The 25,462-nt window shown below is 40.6% G+C and overlaps 1 protein-coding gene across 1 annotated transcript in view; it reads right to left on the reverse strand.

Moving 5' to 3' along the window:
- Positions 1–25,462, reverse strand: part of Dnah9 (dynein axonemal heavy chain 9) — a 340,627-nt gene that overhangs the window by 50,179 nt on the left and 264,986 nt on the right. Inside the window, exons 56-61 of the mRNA XM_026390513.2 lie at positions 22,539–22,703; positions 18,878–19,018; positions 14,025–14,195; positions 12,183–12,305; positions 3,919–4,112; positions 1,303–1,451 (exon numbers count right to left, since the gene is read on the reverse strand). Of these exons, the coding sequence (XP_026246298.2) occupies positions 1,303–1,451; positions 3,919–4,112; positions 12,183–12,305; positions 14,025–14,195; positions 18,878–19,018; positions 22,539–22,703 (943 nt within the window). The remainder of the gene's footprint in view (positions 1–1,302; positions 1,452–3,918; positions 4,113–12,182; positions 12,306–14,024; positions 14,196–18,877; positions 19,019–22,538; positions 22,704–25,462) is intronic.

Raw genomic sequence — 25,462 nt, forward strand, 5'->3', positions numbered from 1 at the left:
ACTACTCAGGAAGTTGTATTACATAGTCTGCATTTTTGTTTTATAAAAACTCATCGGTCTTTATTTAACTCTGAAAAAAAATACAGTTTTGCTAGTTTTATAGTTTGTGTTAGTCATTCATTGGCTCACTCCTTCTTAAATCAGTGGCTCATGGTATCCTTGGGTTCTTCTTGCACAGATTCAACCAACCATGAATGAATATTTTTAAAAAATTGTGTCTGCACTAAACATGTACAGATTTTTCTTGTTGTTCCCTAAACAATGGAACAACTATTTCCATAGCATTGGGTATTATAAGTCATCTAGAGGGCTGAGGCTGTGGCTCAGAGATAGAGCGCCCCCTAGCAGGCGTGAGGCACTGGCTTCCATCCTCAGCACCACATAAAAGTAAAATAAAGATATTATGTCCACCTATAACTAAAAAATAAATATAAAAAAATAAGACCTCATCTAGAGGTCATTGAACGTATATGGGAGAAGGTGCATGGTTGTATGCATGCAAGTACTACATCATGTTATATAAAGGACTTGAGCATCCATGGTTTAGGTATCTGTTGGGGGTTCTGGAACCGATTCACTACAGGTACTATGGATGAGTGTGTGTGTTGGGGGGTGGGGCAGGGATTACACCCATGACATAAAAAACACAATACTAAGAACTAGAGATACCCAGGTTGAAAATAATACCCAAGGAGTGCTCACTCAGAGAGACAGAAGTCACCAGGCAATGACAATGTGGCATTCATAGAGATAGGGTGCTCTAGAGATACATGGGAGGGGAGCCTACAACCTCAGGAATCGAATAGGACTTCTTGGAGGTGATGATGTGAAAGTCAACCCAGCAGGATAATTAGACCTAGGCTAGGGAAGAGAATGTAGGAGGGGAAACAGCATATTTTGGAGAATGAAAAGTAATTGAGTTTGGTTCAATAATGTAGAGTGTAAAAGGAATAGGTAGGCAGAGGAACAGGCCCCTGAATATGTCCATTTGCTCATCTCTGGAACCCACACTTCACATAGCAAAAAGAACTCTACACATGTGAGTAAATTAAGGATTTCGAGATTCAGGAATTATCCTGGACTGTCTGGGTGGGCCCAGTGAAATTGGACCCTACACAGCACAGAGTGGGCCTCACTCTCTGATGATGTTCTCTGGTTTTGCTTCAACCATGACCTTGATTCTCTACTGTTTGCAAATGGAGAGTATTGCATAGTGAACCTTGAATCTGGGAAAGAGAACCCACAGACCCAAGAGTAAAGGGGGCTAGTGCAACGTTGGTTCCAAGAGGAGGTTTTCCTTACCTTGATTTTCCACATCTTTCAGTGGGTCCACCCCTGGGGACAGGATAAAAAACATTGGAGTGGCTGGTCCTGATTCTTCAAAGGAAGTTGCAAAATCTAGTGCTCTTCCCATGACGTATTTGCTTCCTAACTTCTCCTCAACAAAATCTCTGCCAGAAAGAAAGCATATACACATATAGTCTGAAAATAATAACATTTGAGAAATGGAAGCCTCTAGAAAAGAAAGAATATGCCCAAGATCGTGGATTAGGTAGCTATAGAGCTAGGACTGGCTATGAGTCCACAACTTGTCAACGCTTACAAAGTGTGCTGCTAGTGGTAGGACGGCTCATCTAGATCAGAGCTCCTTGTGTACTACTGTCCAACTAGGTCACTGCCAACTCCTGCCTGGCGCCCTCTCCATCCATAGGGTTGATTAGGATCAATGCCTTCTGAATACTTTCGGCAGCTAGACCACCATTCTCTAGATCCGTGCTATGTCCTGTTCCTGCCCAAGATTTAAAGCTCTATCAGATTATTTCTTTGCTCTCATCTTTTGTCATTCTCCGTTCTCTTTCCTCTCACTCCATTTAACAATGCTTCCCCCTTCTAAAGTGGCCCATTTTGTGCTAAATAAATTCTCACAGCTGCAAATGTTTTATGACTATCTGGCCAAACTCCTGACCTTCACTGAGACTTCCCACTATCCCCCGAGGACATTACTTCTTCATGCAGCCTTCTCAACTGGGCTCATACTCCTGCACCTGAAGATTCTCAGTGACCAGGGTTCTGCTCCCTGTCCAATGCTATTTTGAAACCATTACCTTCCCATTATCGTGGTTCCAATGAGGCTCATTTTCCCTATCTCACCACTATCCATGCGCATCATTGTCATCTATTGCCTCATTTGGCCACTCTTCTCATTCACTGAACACTTGAGCCTTAGGCTTATGGACTTCCTCTCCTCTTAACTGGGTAACATCAATATCCATGTGGACAATCCTCTATCCACTAAGTGACCTCAATTTGAGTAATCTTTCATTTCCTCCCCTCTTCAGCTACCTAATTCCATGGCTACACCTTCATCCATGTCATTACTTGGAAACTTCTCTTAGGTCTGATGCCATAAAGGGAGCTATCCCTTTTTCTGACTAACACCGTCTATCCTTATAGTTCTTTTGGTAATGCACTTTTACTTCACCTATTCTTTGCCCTGGTGCCATTACAAATGCAGGAATTTCAGTATCCTAGCCTTTTGGTATTTTCCCCCCATACTGCCTTAATCTATTCATTTTCCTATCCAGAACAGACTCCGTAACCTATAATTTCTTTTAAAAAAATAATTTCATTGATGTATAATCAATATACCCTACAATTCACTCATTTTAAGTATATTTTCAATGTTTTTAAAGTAAATTTATCAAATTGCACAATCTTCACCATAATCTAGTGTTTGAACTCGATTTTCATCACACTATAGATTCCTTATAATTGATTCCAATTCTCATGCCCTCATCCTCAGCAACCACTAATCTGCTTTCTGCCTCTGCAAAATACATGGCCTATGACTCCTAGTCATTTTCTTGCCAACATCCTTACCTTCCTTGCCTAATTCTTATTTCAACACACCAATTTGAGATGATCTGAGCTCTGGATCAATATAGCTCCAAATCCTGGGATTCTGGAGAAAATTATCCAATGGTGAAGACAGGTGTCACTACAAGTGCAAGATCTTATCCAGTAACCAGGCCCCTCGACGCTACTTGGAGCTCCCTGGTCAGCCTTCTCTCCCATTTTTCACAGATCTGTTTTCCAACATTCTTCACTCTCTTCAAATATTCAACCTTGCCCCTCTCCCTTTCACACAAATTCAACTGATGGTCTTCCCACTCTTCAGAGAAATTAGAAGCCAGCAGATCAAAATTATCCTCAATTTTCTGCCATTCATTTATTACATGACTTAAAGCTATAACCATCTTTCTTTCCATTTCAAAAAAAAAAACATGTGATGAAAGAGATGTTTTTTCTTGCTAAGGATGAACTCTCTGTCTTTTGGAATTTTGGTTGTTGATAAAAAGGATCTTATTACCATACACACATGGCCTTGAGGCTTAACCGCTATGGTTTATATTATTAATATCCCCCTAAAAGCTCATGTGTTAGGCAATGCAGGGATGTTCAGAGGTGAAATGACTAGATGATGGGCTCTGTAACCTCACTAGTAGATTAGTCTGCTTGACGGATTAATAATTTGAATAGATTGCTGGGTGGTAACTGTAGGCAGCTGAGGTGTGACTGGGAGAAATAGGTCACTGGGGACATGGCCTGGACTATACCTGTTCCTGGCCCCTCTGCCCCACCCCTCTTCTTCCTGGCTGCCATGACTTGAGCAGATTTTCTTTTCCATGCCCTTCCGCCATAATGTTCTGTCTCTGGCCTAGAGCAATGGAGTCAGCCAACCATAGACTGAACATCAGAAACTGTGAACCAACATAAATTTTCTTCCTCTAAAATCGTTCTTGTCAGATAATTTGATCATAGCAGTGAAAAGCTGGATAACACTTTAGCCTTGCCGTCGTCCTGAGACTGTCTTTTGGAGTGCCCGTCCCAGGCCTCCCACCATCCCATGTTCTCTACCTCATGGCGTAGGTCATCCGGTCAGGCCGCATGGCCCTCATCATGCAGAGGCGCTGAAGGGCTGTCTTGTTCTTCCACTCCTGGGGGAACTTCTCCTTCTCGGGACATTCTGACTCCACAAACTTCTTCCAGCTCTTGGCAGATCCTTCAATGTCTCGATCCAGATTAAAGAATTCTTCCATTGATGAAAGGGCCTGGGAAATTGCAAAGAATCTTGCTCCAAAATGCAGTCTCTAAAAAGCTGTAATTTGTGTTGCGTTGGAGGTTGAAAGGAAAGTGTGGTATTATATACACAACTCTGTCTCATGTATAGTCTGTTTGGAGTCTTGGATCTTCCTCCAGGAAAAAAAAAAATCAAAGAAGAGGGAGGATTCTGACCAGTTCACCCTCAGCAGACTGCTCCCAGTAATATGCAAAATTATCAAATGACCAGTTTAGGAGACTGTAGACAGCAGAGACTGAGCCATACTCACTTGCATGATATCACATGGAAAAGAGGGGCACAGAGGGGTACCATTATCATTCTGGTTATGGTACATGGACACCTAAGTCATAGGCTTCTTCTTTCCATCTGCACACCCACTCTGCCACCAAATCCTGTCAATTCATCTCTCAAAATATCTCATTGACTTTGTATTAATGCCAACTATTAAAATTTCCATGAGTTGTCTATTTCTGTGTGGATTAAGTCTATTTGGACATAGCTAAGTAATGAAATCTTTTCATGTATTTCTTCCCCCCAGTTCATCCAGTTTACCAGGTATGCTGCTGTGTTCTACCTTGTCTCAGCTTACCAGTCTCCTACCTGGAAGTATGCCTGACTCGTTCCCCACCCAGTTCCTTGTTTGCACTACTTCTACCACGTGCAAGTGGTCTTCTCCACTAAATTTTACTCCTTGCTTTTCTTGTGCTGGTCATGCTTTCTATTTATTAAGGTTCTCTGAGTTGTCAAGGGCCAGTTCAAAGTCAGCGACTTTCCCCAGGCACAGACTCTATAACGTAGAACATGTAGTCCTTCCCCTGGGGTGGAGCACATAGAGCTACTCACAGAGTTGGAAACTTTACTAAACCTTCAATCAGTTTCAGATGTTTGGTTGCTGATAGCATTTAAGCCATATTCCTCCTTCTTCCTCTTCTGCTCACATCTGGGCAAGCTGATCACTAAGCCTGGCCATTTCCTCCTTAGATGCAGGAGGGATGTTGTACCAGGTAAGCCCCTGCCTGTGCCCAGGAGCAGCCGCTCCGGACTCACCCCCTAACTACCATAAGTACCCAAGGTGGTTTCTTGTCCTGGCTCTCTCAAGCCATTTTTAGAATGCTTGGGATCACCTTTGCTTTTGCATACCATGTATACCACATTATTGGAATAATCAACTTTTACATACCCTTTTGGTATGTGTGCGTCTTCATCAGTCTTGACACAGGAGCTACATTTTGGATGGATGAGTGTCTATCCCGTTTATCCAGAGTGCCCACCAACACCACTAGCCTAGATACTTACTGACCTGTAGTCCCTCCATCATTGTTCAACTCTGTTGATGTGTTTGATTTCTCCAAAGCTAGACCTCATGTTTAAAGCAGCTATGACAGTGCCATGAATTTTGTAAAAAAAACCAATACATTCTTGTTATTTGAATCCCTTCATTCATTGACTCATTCATCATTCTTTTAACATTTATTGCATGCCTACTACTTCCTAGGGACTTGGAATCACAAAAGTGAACAAAAAGACATGGACTTTCAAGGAGCTTACAAGCCTAAATTGAGGAGGAAGGAGATGAGTATGGTCTTGGGAGATGTATAGAGTTCTGTCAGGTAGAGATGGAAGGGAAGGGCATTTTATGAGAAGGATCAATAAGAGCCAGTCTGGAAGGTAGGGCATGGCAGAAAACAGTGTGGTTGCAGGATAAGAATCTGGTGAGAAGGGCAAGGTGAAGCTGCAGAAGGACCCATCCACTTGACCTGGACTTGCCTATTCTTTTCCTCCAGGGGGATGAACATAGATCCTTTCACAGGTACTCTGCGACTTCCCAATTTCATGCTGACCACTTACAGCAGGGAAGACCACATCTTCATTCATGCTGAGAAGCAGTGAATGAGACAGTGGAGGAATCTCAGATAGACAAGATTTCTGGTGATGAGCCACGGGACTTGGAGACTGGTTTTATACCTTCATGAGTTTTGGATTTTTCATCTGGAAAGTGAGGCCGAGTAATCACCTGCCGCTTCTCTTACTCTCAAGTAGATGCAAAGTTTTGAAAACTATAAAGTCCTCCCTGGTCCTTCCTCGGGGGCTGGATAGCTATTGAATTGCAATTACCGGTTTACTTATCTGTTACTCCCACAAGATTGTGAGCTCCCGGTGGGCAAGAAATTTCTAAGGCATGGCCTGGCACTTTGCGAGTGTTCAATTAATAAAGTTTGACATCTGGGTGGCCAGCAGGAGGGCTCTTGATGGACTGAGAAAAGCTGCAGCTGCTGTAATTATTTCTGTCTGTGCTGGGGAACCAACTTTCATCTTCTTCCAGATAGCCACTCACCTCCTCTCCCCAGCTTACATCATCATTAACCCTTCTGCAGGCCAATTACCTCCCCCAGCATCTCCATAAAAAGGAGAAAACTACACTGTGATCAGCACTCCCAGCTGCCAAGGACTGGGTCTGAAGCACAGTTTCTTGAAGCTCTGGAGTGAACACAATTGCAACGTTTAATCTCCCAAATGAGGGAAAGGGATTTCTAGCCTTCTAATAAGCTAAATGGAAATGACTAATTAACCTAATTACTTTGGACTGCATAGCAAAATACAACTGAGCTAAACTGGCAACCAGAGTGGTAGTGAGAGGCCTTTTCAAAGGTTAACAAAGAAATTCATCACAGATGAGATTTCCTAATGAAGAGAACACATTCCTATTACCTTACAGTTCAGCATTTGATGGGATTGAAAAAATCCTTCCAAAGGATAATAATAAAAGCAGGATTTTATCAGAAAGATTTCATCCATTTCCTGCTTATTAGTTCTTCTGGGGAAACAAGACAATCAACCTTCCTCATTAGATAGAATGCTTTAGATTTTTTTTAATATTTATTTTTTTAGTTGTAATTGGACGCATGCCTTTATTTTATTTATTTTTATGTTGTGCTGAGGATTGAACCCAGGGCCTTGCACATGCTAGGTGAGCCACAACCCCAGCCTCTAAAATTTTTTTAAGATCATGTCCTATTTAATTATATTATTTTGTTGCTTTAGGCTAAAATCCAACCGAATATTTTAAAAGAGTATTTATCAAAGATCATGTATACCACATATCACATTGTCCCTCACCTGTGTGCATCTATGACTGCGCTTGAGTTTTGAAGGATCTGGACTTTGCTGCTTCCCTCAACAAGCTCATATAGAAAGATAAAGCTTTGCTCATTTGCAAAAGACTTTGAACAGCCAGATGAGCCCCGCCCACAAAACAAAATGAAGAGCAGAAGGAAGCCAAGCCAAGCCAAGCCAACCAAACAACTCATTTTGTGAAAAGAGGAATGGAATGAAATTGCACAATAGCTTTTGAGTTGAGCTATGTAAAATGAATGCCTGTGAATCACTTATTCTTCTTGACTTTTACTGCAGAGGGCTTTGTGTGATAATATAGAGAAAGGAAACTGGACTAGGCCCAACTGGGCAACTTAGAGTTCCTGAAAGTTTTTCTTTCTATGGACAAATTCTATCAAGCTCAACTGGTATCAATGACAGTGCTTATGTGTCTTACAGGGTAATAAAGAATCATAATTGTTATAGGATAAATCGTGTCCATCAAAAAAGATATATTGAAGAACTAGCCTCCCAGACTGTGAACCTGACTTTATTTAGAAACAGAATCTTTGTGTCGATGTAATTAATTTAAGATGAGGATATAAGGGTAGGCCTCATATATTCAGTATGACCGGTGCCCTTGTAACAAGAGGAAAAAAAAAACCGCACAGAGGAAACCAATTTTCATCTTCATCCTGTGAAGATGGTGGAGTCACAGACTGAGATTGGATTTATGGTGCCTCAAATCAAGGCACCATCATCTGCTTCCACTTACTGCACATTAATGCAGTCTGACAACCCTCGACAAAGGTGCTAGGTAGGATGGCCATTTTGCAGATAAGGATCCGAAGGCTCAGAGTGTTAAGGTAGGAGATAGGGCACATGGAAGGAACCATCTCTTAGGGTTCTCAGCTCCACCTAGGCCCTCACCGCACTGTACCTTAAGCCCCTTCTTGTGAAGGAAAACATGGCCATCTTGTGGTTAAAGTGAGAAAGCTAGATGACCACAAAGGGAATTCAAGAATTCTCACGAAGGGAACACTCTCAGTCTCAGGTATGTGCAATAGCCCAAAAGACCGACCTAAAGTTAACTTGTTGCTGTTGAACCTATCATTAGCATTGTGGTTTGCTCCCCTTCTGTGCATTTTCTGAGGGAAAAAGAAACATACATGGGCAGTAGAAAAGAAATTATATAAAATTCAGCTGTCATTCAAGTGCCAATCAACCTCAGATCCAGCTAAGGGAGAAGGGGAGAATAAAAGTGAGGCCTATGGTGTAGACAGAGCCTTGAGCCACTCTACCCTGTACCCACTCTACCCTCCACCCAATCTACCCTCCCAATGTGTTACTTTCACTTTCAATAAGCCTCTGCCTTTCCTGCCAACCTCCTGGGTCTCCTTCAATTCTTTGCTTGGGAGGAGGAGAACCCTGACTCAGGACCCCCTGGAAACCCCTGCCCTTGCCCTGGCAACAAGAGGACTAAGACAACATACGAGAGGCCATTTGCACACACAGACTTGAAAGGGAACCCTGGTATATCTGATTCCAGAGCCTGTGTTGACAAATCCATTTCTCTCATTGTTCTAGTTCTGCAGATGGGCTCGTTCAAAATTGCTTTTCAGAACCTATTTTTTCATAAAATAATCAGACTATGAGTTGTTATTCTCAAGGTCTAGGATCATATTGTCCAAAAGGTAACCACTGGCCATGAGTGACCATTGGGCACTTGAAGTGTGGTTATTGTGACAGAAGGACTGATTTTTTTATTTTTTTATTTTTATTTTTTTTCTCTTTTTTTTATTGGTTGTTCAAAACATTACATAGTTCTTGATATATCATATTTCACACTTTGATTCAAGTGGGTTATGAACTCCCATTTTTACCCCGTATACAGATTGCAGAATCACATCAGTTACACATCCACTGATTTACATATTGCCATACTAGTGACTGTTGTATTCTGCTGCCTTTCCTATCCTCTGCTATCCCAGGACTGATTTTTTTAAAAAATCTAAGATAGTCTTGTCACATGAGCCAGACTGTCCTTGACCTCCTAGGCTCAAGTGATCCTCCTGCCTCAGCTTCCCGAGAAGTTGGGACCACAGGTGCACGAGGCCATGCCCTGAATTTTTAATTCTATTTCATGTTAATGCCTTTAAAATTGAAGTGTAGAAACTGGAACTTATTTTAGTCATAGGAAAACTTTTAAAGATGTTTAAGTTGACTTGGGTATAGGAACCCATTGTTTCAACTCTTAACTTTTATGAAGTTGAAATACAAGTGTTTTGAATGAATATTTAACTTCTAAATTGAGATGAGCTTTATGTATAAAAATTACACATCGGATGTCAAAGACTTAGCAAAAAATATAAAATTGTTTTCTAATTGACAGTTTGGATCCTAAATGTCCCCCCAAAGTTTGTGTGATTAAAAAAAAAAGGCTTTGCCACTAGCTTGTGGCACTATTGGGTGGTAGTGGGAACTTCAGGAGGTGGTAGAAGGAAGTTAAGTCATTGGGGGTGTGCCCCTGAAGGACATTTTGGGACCCTGGTCTCTGCCCTCTCTCTCTCTCTCTCTCTCTCTCTCTGGCTCTTTGGTTGCCATGAGATGAACAGCTTTCTTCTGCTATTCACTTTTGCCATGTTTTTCTGCCTCACTAAATGCCCAGAGCATCAGTGTCAAGCAATCATGAACTGAAACCTCTGAAACTGTGAGCCAAAATAAACACTTTCTCCTTTTAAGTGGTTTATTCCAGATATTTTGTCACAGTAATGGAAAGCAAACACAATCATTTTATAAAAGCTGCGCACGGAAATGATAATATTTTGGCTGTACCGGGTCAAAGAAAATATTTTACTTATTTTATTAAAACTTATTCCATTCATTTCTTTTTACACTTCTTCATGTGGGTAATAAAAAAAAATTTAAAATTACAAATGTGGCTTGCATTACATTTCTTTTGGACAGTGCTACCCTAGAATAAATACACTCTAAAAGTGTTATCTATTTTTTTCATATTCTGTGTGGTAGAAAAGTTGATGGTTTTCCCAGATATCTGCATTTATTACAATTATTCTTAAAAGGTTTTGTAAGTTTGTGGTTTTGGTTGCTGTTGTGAAGGAAATCCTCCTTTGTTTCTTTCCCATCATATTATTTCCCTTTTCATTCACCAGATTGGGCTCAGGATGATGAATGAAGTTAAATAAAAATTAAATTCCACCTTTATTATTTAAATCAAGGATCAGCAAACTATAACTTTCAGGCTCAATCTGGCCCACCACCTGTTTTGTTAAATAAAATTTTACGGGAACTCAGCCATGTCCATTCATTTCCACACTGTATGTGTCTTTGGCACGGTTGAGTGGTTCCCTCAATATTTACTATGTGGTCCCTCATGAAAAGTTTGATGATTCCTGATTTTTATAGAGTCCTAAGGTTGATTGAAAGGATAAGCTATAGACTCTGAAAAAGAAGTTAGGAAAGGATTTTGAGCAATGGTAGCATTAGTGGAATTAGCCTAGAATTTCTTAAGACGACTCCTTTGAAAGAGGGAAGCCTGCACATAAATGATTTATTTCGGGGCTTTTGTTATAAAGTAAATCAGCTTGGATGGATCTCAAGGGAATTATGCTAAGTGAACAAGCCCATTCCAAAAAGTTATGTGCCATATGTTTCCATTCCATCCTTGAGATGACAAATGTTATATAAATGGAGAGCTGATTCGTGGTTGGTTGGTAGTAGGAACTGGGTAAGGAAGGAGGACACTGTGATTATAAAAGGCCAACATGAGGAAGCTCTGTAAAATGGAACTTTCTGGGTCTTGACTGTGGTGGTGATTACATGACTCTACACATGTCCTCTAACTAAGCACACACAAGCACACACACACACACACGAATTTCTGTAAAACTGGTGAAATCAGACTAAGATTGGTGGATCATGTCAATGTTAATTTCCTGGATATGTGACTGTATCTAGTATTACAAGATGTTATCATTGCAGGAAGCTGGGTGCAAGGGATATATGTGTATTATGTCTTACAATTGCCTGTGAATCCACAATTACTTAAAAAAATCCGAGGAAGATATATAAAGAGAAAGAAAACCAATCCCATTGCTGTAGACTCATAATTCTTTGTGAATCAAGTCTGCGTAAAAATGCAACAAATATGGAAGATCATAAGTAGGATTCATCTTATGCAGATGCCATTCTGTAGGTGACTCATCCCGTAGGGACTGGACTCTCTGGAGTTGGGATTCACTCAGTTGTCCTTTCCTGCAGGCATCATGTCAGGTTTTCTTAATGTAGGCACAGTGCCTATTGAAAGGACTTTATTGATTCTTTTCAACATTTATAAAATCCCAACTAAGCTGCACAATATGGAATGAAAATGGGCTTGGCCCCCAGCCAGGCCAAAATGTGAGTTCTGAATTTGCCACTAGTAAGAAGTGGGACCTCAACTTCCTCAAATGTTAAATGGAAACCCATAACACCTATTGCCAAGACGGACAAGGCAGTGAAATGAGACCTTGCCTTTCTGAGGCACTCAATAAGCATGAATTCTTGTCACTGCCACCGTCCCAGGTTGGAATGCATTCCCTGCTTGGAGTCTGAGTTCAGATTCATATGGAGATGTCTGCTTTTTTAGAAATGCTACTGCAGCAGCAGCTCCACATCAGTCCCAGGGACTCACCACAGAGCCCGTATTCCAGTCCTGAACCTTGGTAGATGAAGGCAGCTCAGAGAAGTTTATAGGGACTTAAGGTTCCTTTCTCCCCTGGAGACAGAGCCCTCACACACCAAAATGCATGCTCAGAAAGTTGAGCCTGCTGTGGGTGTACAGGAAAAGGGACCCCGCTCTATGCTTGAACTCAAAAATTGAGAGTCTCGTTGACACCGTAGGGACAAGCGTCTGGAGGAAACTAAGAGATGAGAACTTGACTTTTTCACAGGAAGCAGTACTGACCTTGACACCTCCCCAGGCCTGATGGGAGAGGAACTCCACTGGGCTAGGGGTGCCTGTCTGCGCTGGAGATCGAAGCAGGAAATCCAATTCTGCTGCACTGATTTCCTGGTTCATGAGGAGGATCTGCAAAGGAGGGAACATGACACCATATTTCTTTAGCTTGTGGTGGCCTCAAGTTCAGGGGATCTTAGGGATTGTCACTCAGCATAATTATTGCTGCCTCTGACACTAGAGCTTGCCCATCAATTTTGGTTATTTAGAGAGGATGGAGTGGAAGAAAGTGTATATTTATGCAAATTACTCCTATGTGCATCTGTTTTCAACCCCAATATCACAGTGACTTAAATATACCCGGTGGATGACTATATATCTTGGTTAGCAGGCATTTATTATGTATCAATCATAAATGCCACGGAGTATGTGCCTGAAATTTAATTGAGCAGATGACACATACAAATGACATGATTTGAGGAAAGTGCCAAAGTGACATATGAACACACGCAAAATAGAAACACACATATGAATCAACAATGTGAATTTATGCAAAATAGAAGCACATATGTGAATTAAAAATAGGAGAGAGGTCCCTGAACAAGGGAGTGGCCAGCAAGCCAGAGGAAGGAAGGGTTTAAATTGACTAAATTTTCTATAAGTAGTTCCCCCCCTCTGCCCCGGCCTCCGCCCCCAGTACTGGGGAATAAACCAAAGGCCTTGTATTTACCAGGCTAGCATTCTATCACTGAGCCACATCCTCAGCCCTCTTTAAGTCAGTTTGAATTAGGTCTTGAAAAGCTAAGAGAATGGGAATATTGAACAGGAAGGTAGGACTTTCAGATGGGGGGGGGAATGAAAAATGCAGAGGTTTGGAAGGGAATTACAACAGTGTGTGCAGGAGGGGAAAAGCTTTTGGCTTGGTTAGAGACATGATTTTCAGTGAGAGGTGGAACCCCTGTATTTTCTAAGGCCAAGCTATCATTTAGGCTGGCCTGGGAATTACAGAACGTGTGAGGACTAAGGGATGCTCACATCTATAGAGCTGGATTTTGGAACATGGAGTCAACACAAAAATGATACAATATCTGACTTTTGGAATTGGAAGTGGCCTTTGAGATAGTCTAGTCTGTGATACCAAGGTATATATTGAAAAAAAATCCAAATTCTAAATGATTAGGGGGATAAGTGAAAGGAAGTAAATTTTAAATGACTTTTTGATACTGAAATTAAATGGAAGACCAGGGTTTCTCATTCAAGATGCAGCAATATTAGAAGTCTCCAATTTTCCCAGGCCTTTAAGAACCAAAGTTGTTGAAAATTTTCTAAGGCCATGGTTGCTACAATGTCTTGTGTGATTTCTTAACCCAGGAGAAGGTGAGGTCAGTAAACTTATTATCTAGATAAATATTGATGGAACAAAACTTCTGATGGCATTGGAAAAATCTTCTAGTTTTCAGTATGGCGCTCTAGTTCCATCTTCAATGCCAGTTTGGATGGACTAGTAGTGGCTGCTGGAGGGATATTTTTTAGAAGGATCAGAGCTCATCCAGGATCAGCAAGAAAAAGTACCATGTTTGATTCAGCATATCTGTCATGAGGGGGACCATGTGGGGGCAGCATGCATGTATCCTATTGGAACTTCTTTGGAAAGTGATGTTAGAAGAAGAAAGTTTTAGGGCTGTGGCATGACTTAATGGTAGAGCACTAACTTAGTTCCTGGGTTCTATCCCCAGCTAGTGGGAGAAAAAAAAAAAAAAAGAAAAAGAAAAGAAAATTTCTTAAGATCTGATGACTGGGCACTAAAAATGACCCATCTTCTAGAAATTATTTTTTTCGTTTTACTTTTACCTGAAAGGTGAGTTGGGCAAGGTAGGTCAACTTATCGCACTCGAAGAGTCCGCGGGTCGTATACTGGTACACAGAAAAGGTTATGTTGTCTATTAGATTGGTGACCCGCTCCTTGAGGCTCTCACCAGGAGCGGCTTTCTCTACAGCCTTCTGGAAGACGATCCGGAAGGCCTGAGGACAGAAGGGTGGCATCTTGGTGACTTACATGGACCTCCTTTTATTATATGAGTGGTCATTTTTCCAGCCCACCCGGTGAAAAGTGATCCCAGTATATCTGGGGAAGACAAGAAGAGACCATGGTAACAAGAGAAGATGCTTTAGCTCTTAGTTTGCTCAGATGAACAATTAGATCGCTATGGGGCTGCCACTGTTTGGATGTAGTTTGTGCCTTTTAAAAGTCATATTGGATTTTAATCCCTAGTGTGAGGTATTAGGAGAGTGGAAGCTTAATGTGATTATGGAATAAGAGAGAGGGAATTTGGGAGGAAGGTAAAACTGGATAAGATCATCAGGGTGGAACTCCTAAAATTGAATAGAGATTTTTTTTTTTTGGTGCGGGGAGGGTAGTACCAGGGATTGAACTCATGGGTTACTCGGCCACTGAGTCACATCCCCAATCCATAATTCTGTAATTTATTTAGAGACAGGGTCTCCCTTATTAGTGCCTTGCTTTTGCTGAGGCTGGCTTTGAACTCGTGATCTTCCTGTCTCAGCCTCCTCAGATGCTGGGATTACAGGAGTGTGCCCCTGCACCCCTGAGTGGTGGATTTATAAGGAGAGAGACCAGGAAACACACATGCCTTGCCCCACTTCAATAAGGACTGCCAGCAATAAGGCCATCACCAGATGTGGCCTCTTGACCTTGGACTAAGAACGGTGAACAGAAATAAAACTCTTTTCTTTATAACTTTAAAACTTCCCCAATCTGTGATGATATTGTTCTTTTAGTAAAAGAAAAGGATCAAATACAAGGACATACAGAGAAGAGCCCAAGGCTTTGATCAGTGAAGAACAAACATCCAGTAGTCAATATACTTTAAATTCAGTAAGTTTTTGTGGGATAACTACCTGAATAGAAAGTAGACCACAGCTGGGATTAATGATGCTCTACAGCATGGGATAAAATTCTTGGGGGCAGAAACAATCCTCCGTACAACTTTGTTGAACTGACCCTTGCACATAACAGGCAGTGAGAATATTTTTAGTTAATGATTTTTCCTTTGATAATGATCAGAGTCTCAGATATTATTTGTTCTTTTCCTATTAATTTTGCAGTCATTTGAAGAGTCCTTGAAAGTGTCCTTTTTCCCTTATGAACCCTTCTGCAATGGTGGGAGTACAGCCAGCTTTGGGTTCTTCTTTAGAACTATATATTGTGGGTATGATGGGCAGTAAAAAAAAATCACATAAGTTAATTTTCTCTTGTTTTAAACTTAAATAATGACTACTCATAAAAAATGAATATTTGGAATGCTACCCTCTAAGTGTGACATGAATAGAACAAATCCTTAAAGAAAATAAAAGCCAAGATACAATTGGACCTTTTAGATTCTTGGTTCTGCAGATTTCTAGTTTCTTCTCTATTTTCCTTTTGTGGCTTTAAGAAGAAGGAAAAAGAAGAAAAAAATCTAAAGTCTTTTTGAGACCAAGTATTTGAACCTAGATGGAAACCACATAAGATTTGAGTCTCAGTAGTTCTTCATTTGCAAAATCGGAAAAAAATGTGAATTTCTCTCTCCATTCACAGATCCACATTTCTTCTGGTTAACAAAGCCCTTGGAGTCTTCATCTCAGCAAAATCTTCAACCCAATCCATTGTGATGTATGCCTTCACTTGGTGGATTTTAGGTGAAATACTAGTTGACTATGAGCTGATGAAACAATAGCTCTCTAGAACCACACAGAGCAATTTGAGAAGCTTCCATGTGCAGAATAGGTCCATGGAGATGGATGGATATCTTTTCCAGGTGGTTACTATAGCTTTCTTCTAAGGCTCTATCAAAATAACAGTAATCAGCAATGAATCTCGAGTTACTAAGTTTAAATAAAATGATTCCCAATTCAGGAAAAGAATTAAAGAAAATGAAAAATCTGGATATATCCAGGATTTTCTTTATACTGAGCTCATTTGACTTCTTTTTTTTCCAACTTATAAAGAACTTCCCTGTTTCTTTCCCTTTGTGGTTTTGAACAACGCTGGTGCTGGGCCTGATCCTCACTCCCACAGCTTTCTCCAGAAGGTCTGTTCTGCCCACATGGTCTGGTTATTGACTTACGCTCCCCTGGTAGATACTCACAAGCTTTTGGAACATTTTTAGGGACCATGAGTGATTGCCTAGTGTTTTGTCTTTCTACTTGAATAAAAATAGTTGCATTTCTCAAAATCGAGTCCAGCTCTGTGCATATTATAGGACCGAAAAAGAATGGTTGAATGAATGAATCACTTTGCTCTGCTAATGCCCAAGAGAATGAAAGATGCTCTAGATCAAGACTGTCCAACTCAAATGCCTCCAGGAACCAGGTATACAAGACCAAATAGGGAGGAGGAAGACTACCAGGACACAGAGGGCATGTGCCCACCTAGGGAGAAGCAGCTACAAATTCATGCCATGTGGAATGTGAATACAATGTTGTCAATCTTCCCAATTTTCACGAGAAGCACCAAATCGGTGTTTATGTGAATTCTCTTTATATTATTATAATATTATTTGTGGTGCTGGAGATGGAACCCAAGTCTGATGCATCTAGGTAAGCCCTCTACCACTGAGGTATACCTTCAGACTAATTCTCCTTATTTTAAAATATTGGTAACCTATTCATGTATTTGAAAAGCCTTCTGTGGACCAAAGAGAAGAGATCAACAAGACCTTGGGTTCCCTGTTTGAAACCCATGATCTGTATTCATCTTGCTTCTGTCTATCTGATGATCCCTTTCCCATCTCATGGAGAAATGGTATTCCTCCAGTCATGCCTTTCTATAGAGTGCACACAGCAGCTACGCTGGGCCTCCCATCAGTATGCAGGAGATCTTAGGGAGGTGGCCTCTCACCTATGGCACTGTGGTGTCTTCTATGTATGTCTCCCAGCTTTTGGTTGAGTTTTGAAGAAAAAGTTACTTTGCTTTCATTCCCATCTTAACCACATGTTGAACTTCAAGTTCATTCAAAACTTGCATTTGGATGAATTTCTGCTTGTGTAAAAGCAAGTACAAACATTTTAACGCATTCTTGCTCAAAACACTTTGAAAGATGGGACATGTGGCTCCTGGCACATTGGTCTCTCTGGGGTTTTCATACTCTGAGAATGTCCCTCCTTTGTGTGCCAGAAATGAGAACTGCAAAATTGATCCTCATATGAAAATCGAATCTGTAGAAACTCCAGTAGCTAGCTTTTTAAAAATCAAATCACAGGAGACTTTCAAATGCATTGTTCTTTTGAAGACCCATCCCATTGCTATTTATCATTCAGAATTTCCATCTGTTTTCAATGATCTAGTTGATCAATGAAAGGTGGTTGTCCTTGGCAATTCTTCATAACAACACGGAGACCCAAAGTGCACCTCTTTCTTTTTTTAAAAGTAGTGCTTCAGAGTTTCCTAGATCAGGATGCTGTTGCTGCAGAGTAACTGACAACATGTTTTAGCCCACATTTTCATGAATTTCATCTCAGATCTTGTTTTCCAAGACACCATGGTAGGCTTCTGATAGTCAACTTCAACTACTCTTGGAACTAGGGGGATGACCCTATAGGTAATAGGCTTATGCTAACTTTTATATCTGTTTTTGAAATATCTTATATTTCTTTCATATGTTTTCATAATCTGACTATAAGGCCAAGGATCGGGTTTCTCTTAAAAACATAAAATATTATAACCACATGTCTTCCAATCTGCAGAGACTTTGAGTTAAGGGAAAAGGATTGGGAAATGGATTGGAAAAAAAAGGATTGGAAAAGCCCTCTCCAATTAAATGAGCCCCCGGTACTGGGGGGTCTTCTGATTTCTCAGGTATTCATAACCATATCCACACCTTGACCTCCACATGATGACTTAGCATGTAATACACATACTGAGGTGTGTGTGTGTGTGTGTGTGTGTGTGTGTGTGTGAAATCTCTCTGTCCATATACATATGTTCTCTCTGTCTCTCTCCTATTTGTACATGTGCATGTCCTCTCTGTTGGGTCAAACCAATGAAGTTGCTCAGAAACGTTTGATCTCCTTTTAATGCTTCTTTAATTGTGGTCATTTAATGAATTCACTAGGGGAGAATGATAGTTTCCGAGGTTCACTTAAAATTTATGGGTTTTATTTTTTCATGGGTAAGATGAGTTTAGTCAGCACTTGAAATTTGCTAACAACTTTGGCTTCAGGAATATTGCAACAACCATAAAACAGTTGCTTTGGGGGATATTAAAGTAATAAGAAAAGTAATTTAAAGTTGACTGTTATGATGGCCTGCACTGGTCTTTCATCAATACAAGTGACGTGCATATCCAATCATCTCTGGGGACAGGAATAATTTCTGACATTTCTCTGATATCCTCGTTCACACATCCAACATGCACACATCCAGTATCCACCCATACTGAATTTGCTTATGGAATGAATGAAGCTAAGCCTTGCTGTGGCACCTGCTTCTGTTCTAATGAATTATAGAAGACTCAATTAAAGAAATGAGGACCTGTAATACAGGTCTGAAGCCAATGAAGCAGTACTCCTGGCCCTGATCTTCAAGATCTGCTGTAACTAATGAAGCACACGGATAAGCTCTCATGGGAAATTACATTAGAGACATAACACCGCTTGATTACGATTATTCAAAAAAAAAAAAAAAAACTCCAGGTATAAATCACCTTGAGAGAGAACTGATACATTGGGTGTATCTTGCTGAGGTCATTCATGATGAAGTAGAGCAGAGAGGCTTGGGCAGCTGCTGGCCGATAGTGCTCTCTGGCCTCGTTGATTTTTACTTCAGTCACCCTGGCTTCCTGGACCTGTTGAGAAAATAAATAGCAGGCCATTGTTCAAACTAAATAGGGTTTCCAGAGAATCAAGCTGATCTTTCTGTGTGCGTAGTGTGTGTCTGTGTATGGGGTGGAGTGAATGGAAATGGGAAAAGTGGGAAGAAGTTGGAAAAGCCCTATATCAAGCCTGAATGGAAGGACAGTGTACACAATCTTGCTCTCACAGACTGAGCTGTCGGTTCTCATAGTTAGGAAATATGCCAGCTTCTTAGCTCCATAGCTGATGAGATGATTTCCTCAAAATGAGAAAAAATATATATTGCTTTAAAATGAACTCCATGCCAAGCAGTGGAAGTCCATGGAAAGAAGCAAAATAATTTTCTTTAAAAAAAAAGTTTAATGAAATAGTTAATACATAAATTCACAAAGAAAATCTCTTTTAATGGAGTATTTTTATTTTCAGAAAATTTCTTATCACAGGTTAAAAATAAGAAGAGAGGGCTGGGGATGTGGCTCAAGCGGTAGCGCGCTCGCCTGGCATGCGTGTGGCCCGGGTTCGATCCTCAGCACCACATACAAACAAAGATGTTGTGTCCTCCAAAAACTAAAAAATAAATATTAAAAAATTCTCTCTCTCTCTCTCTCTCTCTCTTAAAAACAATAAGAAGAGAAACCTAAGCAACAGGAAGAGAGCTTTCTGTAAGAACATGTCACTTAAATACAAACCTCAATGCTCTCTGCCCTCAGACTCCAAAATAGAATCAACTACTGATAACTTGTGAAAGTCCACAAGAAAAAGCAATGATCCTTATTGAACATGTTCTCACAACAAGAAGAAGTGCTACCAAAGGGGACAGTTAGAAGGCCTTTTCCAATGAAGTGAACACCTCCTAAATCCCAGAAGGATTGGCATCCTGAGAACGAAAGATGACTGAACAACTTAAAAGAGAAAGACAAATACTGCATATTCTCCCTCATTTCTGGAAGCTAAAAAAAAAACAAAAACAAAAACAAAAAAAACCTTATCTCATGAATAGTGGTGTTTAAAGTCTAGAAAGGGCTGGGAAGGCCGACAGAACAAGTATGTCCTTGTCCCAGAACAAGTAGATATAAAAGAAGCACATAATAAGGTCATTACCAAAAGAACAGGCATATGTGAAAAAGAACGAACTAGACTTCTAAAAATATGACAGTTATTTAAATTAAAAAAATGTACAGGTAAATATAAGAGGCTTGAGTTGAAAAGAAAGAAACACACTGGAAGAGAGACCTAAAGAAATTGTTACAAATGCAGCTCAGAAACAAAGGTAGAAAATATGTAAGTTTATGAGACTTGGAAGATAGAATGAGAAGATTCAGACAGTCCTAGTAGGAAGAAATAGAGAATAGAAAGAACGAAATAGAGACAATATTTGAAGTTTTTTTTGTTGTTGTTCTTTTGGTTTTTTTTTTCAGTACAGGGGATTGAACCCAGGGGTGCTCAGTACATTGCCCAGGCTGGCCTCAAACTTCAGATCCTTTTGCCTCAGCCTCCTGAGTTGCATCATGATTTCTGGCTGGAAGTTACTTTGGGAGCTATATTTGGAGTTAAGAATTTTCGAAAATTGATAAAAGGCTACAGCGCTTATCTTGAAGAAGCATATCAATCATGAGTACAATGAATAAAAAAATAAATTCTGACTATGTGGTAAAATTCGGAAACATCAAAGAAGAAGGGAAACTATTAAAAGCAACTAAAAAAGACAAAGCTGAAAAGGAATAGCAATTAGACTGAAAGCAGATTCTCAGCAGCAACAAGACAACATTAGCTATATTATAAAACAATAACAGAAGTTGGGAGGGAATGATCAGAATTAAAGTACTCTCTAATCCTTATGCTGTTTGGCAAGAAGCAAATACATTGCTTAATTTTGGACTCTTTGAAAATATATTTTAAAAGTCACATATATTTTTACATATAAACAAAACAAGGTTAATTCATAAAGTGAAATAAAGTGAGTAGCTTTAAAATTAGGAAAGATCTATAGAAGTTACTATAGTCTCTGTAGCAAGCAACATGGAGATTCCTCAAAAAAACTAAAAATAGAATAACTAGATGATGCAGCAATCCTACTACTGGGTATGTATCCAAAGGAAATGAAATCACATCAAAGAGATATTTGCACACTTGAATTTATTGCATCGCTATTTACAATAGCTAAGCTATGGAGTCAACCAAAAAAAAATGAACAAAAGAAATAAAAATATTTCATGTGATACTTGGAAGACAGCAAGTGCTCAATAAATGTTCACTGATTTTTACACAGTGGATCCATCCTTTGACCTACTCGTATGTGAGCCAGATCTCTCCTGCCCAGAGCAGAGGACTTTCTGCCATCATTGCTTTACAAATTCTTTGGTCCCCTCTGGAGAGGTAGAGGTCATAGATAAATGGCAATAAAAGCTGAGGGGCACATCCTCTGCTGAGCCAGGGTTAGACTATACCCTCCTCTTTTGAGGGATTATCACTCCAATCTGAGTGAAGAGCTGTTATCCCACAGTGGGTCTGATCTGGTTTATCTGCTCTGACCATTACTTTTCAAGTTTTCTACTTTGTCTCTACTTGGAAAAGTCTTTCATATTTGGAGAAACCCCAGTAAGTCGGCAATAAGCATATTCATTCCAAGGTTCACTGTTCCCGGGCACTGTTAAGATGCGTGTGATATCTGAATCAGAATGAGTAATCACAACTGGTCTTCTGATCCAAGAGCAGGACTGGGATTGCAAAAGGGCCTATACAGGTTCGAGTGTCTGTTGGGAAAGGATGAGAGACTGGGCCTCTCTTCCTCATCAAGTCATCTTCTAGTTCTCTGCAAGGGGGAATAAAAACCTTCCAAATGTTGTGAAATGGATGAAGGAAACTATCTGCTCTAATTGTTTCCCAGGATGATAGAGAGTTTGAGAACTGAGTTTCCTGCCATGTCATTGAAGTTTTCTCATTAAAATCAGACTTGGGAGATTTTGCTAGTCCGGTGGGTTTTCTTAGGATGCAATCATGCCTGAACCTCAGAACTTGAATAGCAATGTGATTCCTTAGCTTCAGGGCCATTCCACAAACTATCTGAGGCATTCAGTTTGAAGTCTGATTCCCTGAACAGAAAGCCAGGACTGCACGGAGTTAAGTTTGTGGAGCCCAGATGTCAGAAGCATTTTCCAGAAAGTAGAAACTGTAACACAGAATGTGAGGTAGTCATTGCTTGGAAGAATGGTGGGAAGATGGAAATGCTATCTGTTACTCTTCTTTTTTTTTTCAAAAAGTAAGACTGAGGGCTGGGGATGTGGCTCAAGTGGTAGCACGCTCGCCTGGCATGTGTGCGGCCCGGGTTCGATCCTCAGCACCACATACAAACAAAGATGTTGTGTCCGCCGAGAACTAAAAAATAAATATTAAAAATTCTGTCTCTCTCTCTCTTTAAAAAAAAAAAAGTAAGACTGAGGGATTGAGCAGAGAAAAATCATAGGAGGACCCCAAGGGGGGGCTGCTTCCGTGAACCATCTAGAATAAAGTTACCTTTCTCTCCACCTCAGCAGCAGTCTGCTTGGTGATCTCCAGATTCTCCACCAAAGCTGTTTCTCCCAAGAAGTTCCCAGATGCCGAGGAGAGGCGTGAGAGCAGATTGTCTTCTAATGTTTTGAGTGTGATTTTGAATCCATTTTGCTGTTTTGTGAGATCTGACTGCAAATAAGGTGGAAGAAAGAGTAAGGCAGAGATGCCCAAGGCATCCTATGCTGGGGAGAGGTCTGAATTAAAAAAAAAAAAATCGTTCTTGGAGCCAGAGTCCCTGCCCTTGGAGACTGTAAAGTGGAGGCCAAGTAGGGGGGTGCTTGAGACCGAAAGCAACAGGAGATGAGCAGATAAGTCAAAACCCAACAGTACCCTACATTACTGTCCTCCATATCCACATGTGCAGATTCAACCCACCGTGGACCAAAAATATTTAAAAAAATTGTGTCTTTCGTGAACACATACAAGACTATTTTCTTGCCATTAGTTCCTAACCAATACGGTATGAAAACTACTTGTACAGCATTGACCTTGCATTAGGTATTATGAGTAACCTAGAGATGACATAAAAGTACAGGGAGGTGGCATGCAAATACCTTGCCATATTATACCAGTGGCTTGAAACTCAACTGCTCTTGGAATCAAGAGGGATCCTGAAACTCATCCTCCACTCAGACAAAGGGAATGACTGTTCAAGGCATGAGACTTGGGCTGATTTTTCTCTTTCCAGTAGGGTTAATATCAGTCCCTATTTGCGGGATGTTTGTGCTATCCTTAGCACAGTGTTGATATACTCAGTGTCACTAAATGTAATTGATTGCTGCGAATAGAGGGAAAGGTCAAGTTTTAGTTCTCTATCTTGTCCTCTTTATCACCACTTTACTGCCCCCAAATGAACAGCTCTCCTATGCTTTGCTTGGAAGAAACAAAACAAAACAGTAGAAACTCATCTTACCCAATTTAGACAAGATCATTACCAGAGCCTTCTCCAAGGCTGGAGAGAGACTGGCACCCAAGTGAATCCCACCTCATTTTCCCCTTTCTGATGGTTAGGCTTCATATTCCAAGGGACTGGGCACCTTTTATTCCAGTTTTGGGAGCCAGGGAGTTAAGTTCAGGCAGCTCTAACTCCTTTGTCCTCACGCAGCCTGCAGCCTTTGGATCCATGGAAAGATCCAAAGGCTACATGTGGAGGCTTCAGCCGTGGCCACTCTGGTCTATCTCAGTCCTATCTCAAGACCAGAATTTGCTGCTCTCTTGGCTGGGAATGCTCTGTGTCGAGCAGCTTTCAAGTTGTTTAGGAATTTGTTCAAATGCCAGCTCCTCCTAGAACTCTTTTTGGTTACAACTAGCCAGCTAGCTTTCTAGTATCACCCTGTTTTATGTTCTTCAAAATTCTTATCCCTGGAGACTATCATGCAAAGTGAAATAAGCCAATTCCCCCCAAACCAAAGGTTGAATGTTTTCTGCTGATATGTGGAAGCTAACCCATAATAAAGAGATAGGGAGGGAGAAGAAGAGAAGTTCAGTAGATTAGATAAAGGAGAACCCAAGGAAGAGGGAATGGAAATAGGAAATAAGGGGACTAAATCTAACATGATTTCATTATTACCCTATGTGCATATATGATTACATGACCCGTGTGATTCTACATCAGGTACAACCAGACAAGTGAGAAGTTATACTCTATTTATGTATGATGTGTCAAAATGCAATTCGACTGTCAAATAAATAAACAAAAATAAATAAATAAGTAAATAAATAAATAAAATTAACATGGTTTTCCTATGAACACCTGTGAAAATACCTTAGAGAACCCCACCATCATGCCCACCCACAAGAATAGGGTCCGAATTAGAATAAGATATACCTCATGCTTGTACACTTTATCAAAATGGATTCTATTGTCATGTATAACTAAGAAGAACTAATAGAATTTTAAAAATAAATTCTATTATGAGCCTATACCAAAAAAAAAATCCTTATCATTTGCTGAAATGATATCATTTCTTGGTTTACATTCTTATTTTGCATATACTTCTACTTGGCCATAAGTTCCATGTGGACAGGTGCATGGTTTTCTGTGGTCACTGCTCTATCTTCTGTACCTATAACCTTGACTGTTATGCAGTTGGTGCTCCATGGGAGTTCAATAAATAGATGATTGTAGAGGTAGAGTCCCAGGGAAGGCCTGAAATCAATCCTACGTGCACTGTAATTTTAAACCCATGTAACCTAACCTAAATGTGATTCAAGAAAAGAGAAAAAAGAGATATTCGCCATGGACTGAGTTGTCTTTCCCCTAAATTTATAAATTGAACTGTCAAAGCCCTGACTTCCTATGTGACTGTATAGGAGACAGTGTTTTTTAGGAAGGTGACTCAGGTTAAATGAGGTCCTAAGAACTGTAGTCCTGTTCTGTTGGGATTAGTACTCTTTTGGGGGAGATGCCGGAGAGCTTTCTCTTTCTCTCTCTACTCATGCACAAGAGGAGATGAGATGGGGGAGCACAGTGCACAGTGAGAAGGTGGCTGCCTACAAGCCAAGAGGGAGTCCTCACTGGAAATGACCATGGTGGCACCCTCATCTCAGGCTTCCAGCATCCAGAACTGTGGAACAGTAGATGGCTTTGCTCAAGCTACCCAGTCTATGGTGTGTTGTTATGGCACCCAGAGCTGACTGAGGCACAACCCTAGCAGGGTCGAACCCACTTCTGTTACCACTGCAGATTTGATTCCACTTAGGCTGGACGTAGGCGTGGGGATGTATGGGATCAGAGTCCTGTGCCAGGCCCTGCTTTTGGATGTAGGAGTGTCCCTTTTCCTGCCTGTCCTCTGTTTTAACTGACTATAATCTCCTTTTCCTAACTTGGTGTTTCTGGGTGGCTCTGTGGGGTTGGGTTTCTTCCACCATATTGCAGAGTTCACTTT

This window comes from Urocitellus parryii, chromosome 7 (genome assembly GCF_045843805.1).
Source record: "Urocitellus parryii isolate mUroPar1 chromosome 7, mUroPar1.hap1, whole genome shotgun sequence".
In the NCBI taxonomy this organism is placed as follows: domain Eukaryota; kingdom Metazoa; phylum Chordata; class Mammalia; order Rodentia; family Sciuridae; genus Urocitellus; species Urocitellus parryii.